At 48.1% G+C, this 11,657-nt stretch overlaps 1 protein-coding gene across 1 annotated transcript in view; it reads right to left on the bottom strand.

The window, feature by feature from the left end:
• Positions 1-7,323: 7,323 nt before the first annotated feature.
• PCSK6 (proprotein convertase subtilisin/kexin type 6) overlaps positions 7,324-11,657 on the bottom strand; it is a 189,611-nt gene continuing 185,277 nt past the window's right edge. Inside the window, 2 exon segments of the mRNA XM_037832888.1 lie at positions 7,324-8,696; positions 10,039-10,151. Coding sequence (XP_037688816.1) covers positions 8,599-8,696; positions 10,039-10,151 — 211 coding nt within the window. The 3' untranslated portion in view covers positions 7,324-8,598.

Here is an 11,657-nt window from a genome sequence, read left to right as displayed (position 1 = left end):
AATTCACTTGTTAATTCTAATAGTTTATCTGTAACCATTCTTTTGGATTTTCTGCATATATGTTCTAGTTTGCTAATGCTGCTGGAATGCAAAACACCAGAGATGGACTGGCTTTTGTAAAGGGGGTTTATTTGGTTACACAGTTACAGTCTCAAAGCCATAAAATGTCCAAGGTAACACATCAACAATTGGGTACCTTCACTGGAGGATGGCCAATGGTGTCCAGAAAACCTCTGTTAGCTGGGAAAGCACTTGGCTGGCATCTGCTTGCTCCTAGGTTGCGTTTCAAAATGGTGTTCTCCAAAATGTCTGCATCAGCTTCCAATGGCCGCCTTCAAAATATCTCTCAGCTCCAGCTAGCTGTCTGAACTTCTGCCTGAGCTTATATAGTGCTCCAGTAAACTAAACAAGGCCCACACTGAATGGGCGGGGCCATGTCTCCATGGAAATTATCCAATCAGAATTATCACCTACAGTTGGGTGGGTCACATCTCCATGGACACTGAACCAATAGGTTCCAACCCAGTACACACTAATACATCTCCCCCCACAAGAATGCATTGAAGAATGTGGCTTTTTCTGGGAGATATAAGTATACAAACTGGCACAGTATATAACCATGCTGTCTGAGAATAATGTTAGCTGTATTTGTTGCTTTCCAAATCTATACTGTTTTTCTGTTTATTTTGTGCGCTGTAACACTGGCTAGCAGCTTCAACTCAATGCTGAATAGCAGTGGTAGTGGAATCCTTTGGCAGGCATCACTTCATAGTGAAGAAAAATAAATCCGCAGTCAAGTGGTCATAATTAATATCATCAGTGATGGAACAACTCAAAATCACGCACCCCTGCTAGGATGCTGTGAGAACACAGTGTGACTTCTGTGAGATTCCTGCCCCGAGTCAGGAAAACTCGGACAAACACAAACTGAGGATAGTCTATAAAATAAATGGCCTGTAGTCTTTAAAAGGTTCAAGGTCTTGAAAGTTAAGGAAAGAGTGTTATAGATTGAAGATTGAAGATGACTGAAGAAACCTGACAACAGAATGCAAAGTGTGATCCTAACCTGGATCCTTTTGCTAAAGGCATTATTGGGCCAACTGGATCCAGTCAGAGGACCAGATGGTAGTAATATATCCATGTTTGTTTCCTGATTGTGGTCATGTAGGAGAATGTCCTTGTTTATAGGCATTTGGGGAGTAATGGAGCAATCATATCAGCAACTTTTCTCAAATTGTGCAGGAAAAAAATTCTTTGTTACTGAACTTGACGCTCATCTGTAATTTTGTTTTGGGATTGTTTCTAAATTAAAAAAAAAAAAATTAAAACAATCTAAACTTCACTTAATTCCAGAGAGAACCACCAGGTGGAGTCCTTAGACCAAAGAGCTTGTTATACTTGTCCCTCTTCTGGTTGGGTTAGAGAGGGTTTTATTTCTTTAAAAGGGGAAAACTGCATGGAGTGTCCTCTGCTCCAGTATATGAACAGGAACAAAAATCGATTTCTAGGTGGTCTTTTCAGGTATCTCCATGAAGGTGAAAACGAATTTTCTTTTTTGATTCCATTTCTTTTGTCCCAGGTTTCTCAGCCTCACCACTACTGATATTTTGGGATAATTCTTTGTTATGGGGAGATTGTCCTGTTCATTGTAGGCTGTTTGGCAGCATCTCTGGCCTCTACCCATAGATACCAGTAGCGCTGGTATTTTGCCCCTCCCCCAGTCGTGTCAACCAAAAACATCTCCGGACATGGCTAAATATCCCCTGGGGAGCAAAATTGCCCCGTGTTGAGAACTACCTTTTTTGGCAGTGTGATACTCTGTGCTCTGGGCTCTTCGGTTCCTGTCAGTTTGACAGGGAGCCTAGGAGGTGTCTGATTACCCCTTAGAGGGGCTGGTGTGTCTGTGGGTGGTGGGAACTGAACCCCACGGCCCAAGGTGTGTGCACTGCACCATCCAAGCAGTTCTGTGCATGAAGAAGCCACAACAGAGCCTGCAGTGTCAGGAAAGGTCTTAGGCAACCAGCCAGGAAGGGTGAGGCTGGGGTTCCCAGCTCAGGCTGTGGGCGGGATGCAAACTCCTCCTTTCTCATAGCAACCAGCGCCTGGAGCAGAACCTTAAGATGTGGAGAATGGCCTTGGTTTATTACTTTCCAACAACAACCTTGGTTTTTTTTTTTTTTTTTTGAGTAACTGCCAAACTTTATAAAGTTTTTTATTTTGGAATCATTTTAGATCCGTAGAAAAGCTGCAGAACTGCACTGGGAGTTCCCATATACCCTTCACCCAGTTTCCCCTAATGTTAATATCGTAACATAACCATGGTGTGCATGTCAAAACTAAGAAATTAGCTGCTATTAACAATACTGTTACCAATTAGCTAAACTACAAACTTTATTTGGATTTCAAGTTTTCCATTAATATCCAGGACCTCACATTGTATATAGTTCTTGTTTTACATGGTCTTGATGGCTTTGAAGGGTAACTTTGTATTTTCATATAATGTCAAACCCAGAGAAATTGCAAGAGTAGTACAAAGGACTCCTTTTATCCAGGTTCACTAACTGCTGATATTTTGCTTCCTTTGCATTATTTGCTTTCTCTATTTTCTTTATAATACAGTTTCTCTGAACCATATGAACGTGACTTGGGGACATCATCCCCCTTTACTGCTAAATGCTCAGTGTGTATTTTCTAAGAACAAAATAATTCTCCTACCTAATTGCAGTGCAGTTATGAGACTTAAGAAATTTAACATTGATTCAGTACTGTCATCCAATTCAAAGTCCATAGTCCTTATTCACATTTCATCAGTTGTCCCAATATGATCCTTCAAAGCTATTTTCCCCACAGTCCAATCATGCATAACATTCATTGTCTTGTCTCTTTAGTCTCTTTAATCTGATACGGTTCTTCCATCCTTTGTTGCTTTCACAACGTTGACGTTTTTGAAGAGTATAATCACTATGTTGAGGAATGCTCTTCAATTTGTGCTTGAGGTTTCCTGTGATTAGATTCAGGTTCTGCATTTTTGGCAGCAATACCAGAGAGATGATACCGTGTCCTTCTGGCTGCATTGTATCAGGAGGCACACGATGTGGCTTTGTCCCATTGTTGGGTGATTATTTCAGTTTTACAGATGAGACTATTGATGTTCAGAGAAGTCAAGTGAATTTACTACTCAGTAGTAGAATCAGTACACAAACCCAGACCTCTCCTACTCTAAAATGTGGAGTTTTAAACATTTGGCTGAATTGCAGGCCTCCTGATACGGAGACTTAGGCAGAGAACTAGAAACCCAGGCTCTCATTGCTCTGAAGCTGCTGATGTTGGAATGAGACTCGTGGCAGTGTTGGAGCTTGGTGGTGTTTCTTGATCTAGTCAGAAGTTGGCATGAGGATTGGAAATGTATTTGACTAAGCAATGAAGTGTTGAGCAGTGATTACGACTTGGGTTTTCTCCTGATTGTCTACCTTCAGTGAGTGTCACCTAGCCTGCCTGTCTCCCATTGCACATCTTTTTAAACTGGATTCCTAAATTCCCACTGAACAGGATTTTCATTAGTTCGGTTAGCCTGGCTGCTGCTCAGGGATCTCCAAGGAACCTCAAGAATCCTTCCACTCATCACATTGCGTTGCCATTGTCTGTTGACTTAGACCCTGAGAGCTTGTGAAAACCACATGTTCCCAGACCCCCATGCACAGATTTTGATTCTATGGGTCAGAGACGTGGCCCTTAATCTATGTTTTAATCAGCACCAGGTGAACCCACTGCAGGGGCGCCTATAGTTTAGAGAACACTCATTAAACTGTGAATTCCTTTGTTCAGGGTTCTGTTTCTCCACTGCCTGGTGAACAGTACTGAGTTAATATACAATAGCTCCATGGAAGAGGCTTCCTGAGTGTAATCATGTGGACTTCCATTCTGTTCAGCAATCCTTGGATGGTGCTTGCCCATGTGGGTCTTGTTGTTTCCTCTCTAAATTTTGAGGAGACAATTCTGTTTCCACTCAGCAGGAAAAGCCCCTTGGAGTTTTGTACAAGTGGAATTTACTGTATTTTATGAAGCTCTCAGAAGAGTTATCAGCTAGATAGTTCCTGGCTTCTGCTCCAGCCATCATTCATCTGTTACTGAGTTTCAACCTCGGGGAGCCCCTTGAGGCTGAGGATGGTGTTTATCTGTATACATGAAGCTAAATGACTCTGGCATCCACTGTTCTTGTTAACTTACTATTTAGTGAGAAGTGTGTATTAGTCAGGCTTCCCTAGAGAAACCGAACTGACAGGACGTGTGTATGTGTGTGTGTGTGTACAACACCTATATGTTCTAAGAGACTGTGGGGATAGGCAAGTCCAAATTCCATAGGGCAGACTCTTGCTTTTTGTTTTAGTTTCCCAGGTGCTAAAACAACTACCATCCAGTGAGTTGGCTCAACAACAGAAATTTATTGGCTCAGTGTTTAGAAGCTAGAAGGCTTGCTTCCTCCCAGGCTGGTATTTTCTGGCTGGCCGGCAGTCTTGGGGTTCCTTGCCTTTTTTGTCACATGACAATGCATATTGGCAGTGTCTTCTCCTTTCTCTTCTGGATGACATCCAGCTTCTGGTGCTCCCTGTGGCTTCTCTCTCTGACTTTGTGCGTGTAAGGGACTCCAGGAATCTGGATTAAAGCCCAGCCTGTTCTTACACACTATATAGATAACACTTTTTAAGTTTTAATGTATTGGAACAGCTAGAAGTAAATACCTGAAACTATCAAACTGCAACCCAGTGGCCTTGACTCTTCAAGATGATTGTATGACAATGTAGCTTACAAGGGGTGACAGTGTGATTGTGAAAACCTTCTGGATCACACCCCTTTATCTGGTGTATGGGTGGATGAGTAGAAAAATGGGGGCAAAAAACTAAAGGAAAAATAGAGTTGGGGGGGACAATATTTCACTATTTTTTTTTATTCTTATCACTTTTTTTGATACAAGGAAAATGTTAAAAAATTAGATCGGGGTGATCAATGAACAACTACATAATGGTAGTGTGGTCAATTGATTGTATATTTTGGATGATTGTATGGTGTGTGAATAAATCTTAATAATAATAATAAAAAAAAAGCCCAACCTGATCCAGTTGGGCCACACCTTAACTGAAGGAACATCTTAAAGAGATGCTGTTTACAATGGGCCCACACCCACCACAAGAACATTTCTACACTGGGGCACACAATTCAGTCTGTCACACATGTTCTTATAAAAATGTTTTTCTTTTGTACTTTTACGTCCCCCCCCCCCCCGCCCTCTCCGACCTCTTTGATCTAAACCTCCACCCTTCCCCAGCTCCCAGGGGCCCCAGCATATTCCAAGCTTGCAGGTTGAAAGCCTTCTTCAGCCATAATTATCAATGATGCAAATGCAGTGACAGCAGTCTCTCCCAGCTCAAGGACATGCCACTCCCGGACACATTTAGACTATATTACCCTTTTTTTTTTTTTTTTTTAAGCTCTTTCCACCCTGTTCTCCCCTCCCATTATAGGATGTCTTCTGTCAAAAGTGCAATTCTTTCCAGCCCTCTGGAGAGTTTCAAGGTATAAAGTCAACCCTGGCTGAGCAGAGATGGGGATCTGCATGTGGGGACCATTGTGATGTGCCAAAGATTTGGGGGACAAGGATAGAAAAACATAACCCCCTGGAAATAAAACTAGTTTAAAACAACTGCCTCATGGCTCCATTTGGTCGCCTGCAGAAAGCCAGCACCTGACTGCGCACAGGATGGAGACAACTTTGCCAGCGTGTGGCCTGAGACATGTCACTTCACGTCTCTGGATCTCAGTGCCCTTGAATGTGAAGTGGCCGATTTGGAGATGATCCACGATTCCATCCCTTAAAACAAAATCCATAACCACATCCTGCCCCAGCTGTCTTAACCTCAAGTTGGACCATCCGGGAACAGGCATTTTACGCGGTCAGGCCCTTTGAACAAGGTGAAGTTTCATCGTTAGGATGCTGTGAACAGCTTCTCCACTCCCCAGCCCACTCCTCAGCCCCAGGACTGAGCTCACGGAGGCAGGCGGGCTGGACGAGCCACTGGGATGGGAGTGCATGCTCCCCGAGGCTGTCTGGCTGGCTTCTTGTAGGTTGGTATCTTGGTTCAGCTCCAGAATGTAATCAGACTGTGTCAGACTGGAAGCTCTCAGTGGGTAAAGAGCTTGTACTGATCAATGTCTGGAGTCCAGCCGCTAAAAATGGTGCTTTGCACCAGGGGTATTTAGCAAGTTAAATTCCATGGGTTTAATTCAGTGTCAGTCTCATGGGTGAGGTTGAATCCTATCCTTACCTGCCTAGTCCTGGCTACTGTATCTCAACCCCCCTCACACTCACAGCTCTGCTGAGTGCCACTGGTGGACAGTGGCTGGGCTGTGTGGCCTCCCCCCACCTGCTGAGAGCTGGACATTGCTCTCCCGTCTCTGGGGACACCAGCACTAGAAGAGGTCCCTGCAGCCGTATCCTGATCATACTAGGGGAGCGCCCAATGCCAGGCAGGCCACCCAGACTCCTGCCCCTGTGGGAAGGGGGCCAAGAAACTGATTCAGACTGCGGCTCAGGAACTGGATGTGTACCCGTTGTACTTGGGAGATGTTGCTGGTCTTTTCTGTTCCTGCAACTGGAGAAGCAGGCTCTGGAGAGAAAGAAAGGTGCTGCTGCAGTGCAAAGAGGGCCCAGAGGGCTTTTAATACTGCCTCTGGGATCCCTGAGGCCCCAGCCACACCCTGCCTTGAAATTCCAAGTCAACCTGGGTTTCTCCCAAACAATGCCCCTTGCCCAGTTTTTATTCTTAAGTCAGTTCTTGCTGGTGCATTTCCCTGATTTGCAGCCAAAGGATTCCTAACAAATACAGGGCTCTGACTTCCTGTGGTAGAAATCCCAGGTAGCACATAACTCAGGGATACAGAGATTTTCATCACTGTGCACAAGATACAACCTAATCAAAGCGCACTTGGAAGCTACAAGTGAGGAGGTGTGAAGATGCGTGGCCACTGGGGTAGCAGCCTGGGTTGTGCTTGGCAGGCACGTGGCATCCCTAAACTGGGGAGGCTGTAGCCCCTCCACCCTGAAGGGGGTGGCCTGAAGAGCGCCTCTTTGCCAAAGGACACCCTGGGGTTGGGACTCTGATTTCTACCTTCGCTGTTACATCAGTGTCTGCTAAAGTTCAAAGACGACTTTCCACGCGGTAATATCTAATATCAAACATCCAGAAACCACGAATAAAACAATGTCCATTTCACACACTGGTCAGCACCCATGTTTAATTTTTGTGCCTTGGAAAGAAATAGGCTCCCTTGCCACGGAAATTAACTCTTTTATTAATTTAGTGTTAACACTGTATTTGCTTTGTTGATTTCTTTTTCGGAGTCATTGATTCAATAAACAATGGTTTGGTTCTCTCTGGCTCACAGGCGACAAGGCAAGTGCATTACAGTCAAAAGAGGGGAGGCAGGACAGAATGGAGACAGACGAGATCGAAAAGATTTAAGGCAAATGTTATTCCCGTATTAAAGGGAATGGATCAAGCAGATTTGTGCATTTCAATGAAAATATATGAAATATTTGTCAAAATAATTAATGTTGGTAAAAATCAGGACATGTAGCTTATAAAACACCTGCACAGGACTGGCAGCAATAAATCTGTGTCACATAGGCTCATAATGGACACAGGGACAGCCACCTTAAGAGGAAGTCTCCTGGAAAGCAGAGGCCAGTTGGGTTTTAAAAGCAATTCCAAGAAGTAGGGAAGTGAGAGATGATTAACAATTCAAGGACTGGGTTTGGATTTCATAAAGAGGAACTGCTTTGGGCTGGCCCCCAGATGCCTCCTTCGGGCCCTCCCCAGGAGGCCCTGCACTGGTTTGATGTGCTCATTTCAGGCCCCTGAGGTTCCCAGACACACCAAAAGAACACTGGGAAATGGGAGCTCGGCTCACTCAGAGCACCGCAGAGAAAGGAAGCATCTTCCCATCTGGGCTTTGCATCTGACTTTCGAAGATGTCATTGCCGCAGTTTCAGAAGTAGCTGGCTATGTAGAAATAGCTATTCCAGCCCCAGTGGTCATATGCTTTACGCCCCCAAATCTGTCTTATTTACAGTCCAACCAAGCTGTCACCTGGACTGCCGTGTTGCAGACGGGCTGAGCAGGTGAGTGACTCGGCCTTCCCTGACTTCCAAAGACAGGCGAGATTTCTGGTGCTGCCCAGAGCATGGGGGTAGGAAGTGATGTGTCAAGCCAAGCGCCTCTCCTTTCTGCTTTGGTCTTGAAGGTCTGGTAAACTTGGGTCCCAGATGCGGCTCCTAGAGCTGTGGATTCCCAGAATTCGTTCCCTTCTCGTTTCGAGTGTGCCAGAAGTACGCAGCCAGCAAGCAGAGTTTGGAAGAAGTTATCCCCGTTTCAAGAACGCCTTCCTTAAAGGAGGCTGGGTGCCAGGAAGGCTGCTGGAGGCCCTGGCTCCTGGCGCGTAAAGCTGTCAGGTGTGTGGCCCTGCCCGAGCCCTGGCCCAGGTCCCACAGTCTGGTGGCAGGTGGACGGCCGTGAGGTGCCCCCTCTGAGGGGCGGCCAGCCCTTACCCGGCCAGGAGGCATGTGCGGCAGCAGAACTGAAGGAACAGCTTCCGTTCGCAGAGCCGGTTGGACTTCACCATCTCGCAGAATGTCTCGTCGGCTGGAGCACAGTCGGGAGAGAAAAAGGAAGGGTTTGGCAGGCTGTGGGGCCTGCTGAGATTGCTTCATTCATTTCCCTCTTGCTGGGAACCCATGCTGTGCCGGGTGGGTGGTGGTGCAGGACATAGGGGAGGCAGGTGGCTGCCGGGCAGTGGTCACTGCCCTTCCGGGGAGGTCTGCAGCTTCGGGGCACTGGGTGTACCTGACTTTTGGGATGACTGTGCTGGTGGTAGAGGGCTTGGGAGGAAGCTTCTCCAGGGGGGAAAGAGGGGTGGGACGGAGGATGGTGCCTGGGCTGCTGGCTTTTGGGGTGGATGTTGCCATTCATGGAACCTGGGAGACCCTCTTGGGACAATCTCATGTTCTTGGGCTGGATACCTAACCTGAGCAGGTAATGTCCTGCCTTTGGAAGGCCCCATATCTGTGAATCACTAAAATAACTCAGCAGCATGACATGAGGCCACTTTCTGGTGGTTTACACGGGGCCCCAGGGCTCCTCCTCTCGTCTGTGTTCTGCCAGGATAGGGCAGCTTCATACCCACAGACCACCTGCCCCCACCCTTGGACAGCCCTGCATCTGGCTGCTCCCTTTTCCTTCACGTCTGGGACATGGTACCCAGGGCTGGTCCCACACTGCTTGTCCCCACAGCTTCCGGAGCCTCTGCACTGTCTCACCCTGCCACAGCACATCCTGACCCCACTTCTCCTTTGCCCACTTTTCCTCTTGCCTGGAATCCCCAAATTGAGCCCCATCTTTGGTTCCCATCTGAGTTTCTGTTTTCAAAACCTGTCCGTGTCCTCCAGTTTGCCAGGAGGACCTGGGCTCACCCACAGTGCAGAGGCCTTTCAGACCTGTCCCGATGTCCCCTTGTGGACTGCTTCTCCTGTGCCTGCGTGGCCTCCCTGTGCTGAGCAGGCCCATAGCTGGGGGTTTCTAGCCCCTTAGTCCTGAGAGTGAGACTTTCTAGGTCTCCTGGCTTTGACCTCTAAGGCAAGCCTCTCCAATGGAATTTGCTGCTTCCAGGCCACCTGGGGCCTATGTCATGACAGTGAGAATGGAAAATGAATAAAATAATTTTTAAGAGTCGTGCAACAAACCAACCAGCAGTAGCTGGGCTGGTAGCTGGAATACCTCTCTTATCCAAAGGGAAGGTAGAAGAGAGGGCAGCTGCCTTCCAAACTGACTAAGTCCCAAGATGGACAGTCACACAATGGGCAGGCATGTTGGGTCAAGGGACTGCTGGCCCCACACTTTATTTCCTTCTCACGGCCAGAGGCCCACAGGCTGAGTTCTCCCAAGGGGTGGCCCTGCAGGTGAGCCAGCTGTCCCCCGCAGTACTCACCATTGCTGCAAGTGTGGTTGGTGATACACGAAGTCCCCAGCTGTGTGAAGCCTGCCTTACACTTGCTGCAGTTTCTGCTTGAGCCTTCGCAGCTCAAGCAGTTCTCGTCGCATCTGTGGGAGACACAGGTTCCCACTGCTGTCTGGAGAAGAGGCCCGGCCATGGGCTCCTTGCCTGGAATCCTGCTCTCCTCTCTGCACTACCCTCTACCTCCCAGCCTTGGTCTCTGTTGAGAGGCCACAAACATCCCCACCATGCCCCCAAACGGGTGAGACTTGGCTGTGCCCCTTGCGTCTGACTCACTCCTGCCCCGTGAGGGGAGGCTGGCCCCTGCTGGTTGGCAGGAATGGAGGCTGAGGCATCTGCTGGCTACAGAGAGGTGGATCTAGGTCGCTGAGAATTCCCGTGGCTCTCCTTAACACCCTCTGGGGGGCTGCCCATCCCGTCTGGCACCCAGAACCACTCAGCCATGCCTCTTCTGGCAGCTGCTGAGGTTGCAGCAGTCGTGGCCTTGGGCTTGCACCAGACTCGACCCTGACTCCACCCGGGGGATCTGACCTGGTGACATCCACTGCTGTTGCCAATCAGAGCTTCCTTTCGGGAAGGGGTGGGGAGCCCTTCTACTTCCTGCCCCTCTTGGAGGTCCTGGCTGAGCCTGGCCTGGAGCTGGAGCCCAGGGCTATTTCTAATGCAGAATAAACCTGAGCTCAGGGATGGGTTGGCAAACTGAGGCCCGGTGGGCCACATCTGGCCAGGCCCATTTTTGTAAATAAAGTTTAACCAGCACAGTCTTGCTCATTCATTTGCATATTGTCTATGGCTGCTTTTGTGCCATTAACTGCAGAGCTGAATTAGCTGAGACAGACTGTGTGGTCTGCAAAGCCCCAGATAGTTACCATTTGGCCTGTTAGGGCTTGAATAGTGTCTCCCTAAAAAGCTAGGTTGAAGTCTAAGCCCCGGTACCTGTGAATGTGAGCTTATTTGGAAATAGGGTCTTTGCAAGTTAAGATGGGGTCATAGTGAATTAGAACGGGCCTTACTCCAAATGAATACTGTCTTTGCAAGAAGAGGAGGAGAGAAACCTGAAGGAGGCTGTGTGACAAGGGAGACAGAGAGTAGAGGGATGCAGCCCCCCGCCACGGGACGCCAAGGGTGCCAACAAACTCCAGAAGCTGGGAGAGGCCAGGAGGGGTCTCCTCTGCCGCTTCCAGAGAGAGCACGGCCCCTGCCCACACCTCCATTTTGGACTCCTGGCCTCCAGAACTGTAAGACCATAAATGCATGTTGTTTTAAGCCACGCTGTTTGTGGTGCTTTGTTATGGCCACCCTAGGAAGTGAACACATAGCCCTTTCCAGAAAAAGCCTGCTGAGCCTGGCTGTTGAGCTGGGATGTGCTGGTTTCCCACTTTGGGCTGCACCGGCTGCGTCTCCTGAGCCGGTTCTCCACAGCACTCAGATGCTGCCCTCCTTTCCAGTGTGGCCACGTCAGGGCTCAAGGGGCCCCAGAGGAAGGACTTGGAGAGAAGCTGAGGGGGTAGGCAGGGCATTGGGGTGGGAGCTGGGCAGAGGTACCTTCCTGGCATGTGAGGCCCTTGGTGACCAGGTGCCAACTGTGGGGC

This window comes from Choloepus didactylus, chromosome 4 (assembly GCF_015220235.1).
Source record: "Choloepus didactylus isolate mChoDid1 chromosome 4, mChoDid1.pri, whole genome shotgun sequence".
Lineage (NCBI taxonomy): Eukaryota > Metazoa > Chordata > Mammalia > Pilosa > Megalonychidae > Choloepus > Choloepus didactylus.
The sequence above is the reverse complement of the archived record's forward strand: the minus strand, read 5'-3'. Positions and strand labels throughout refer to the sequence as shown.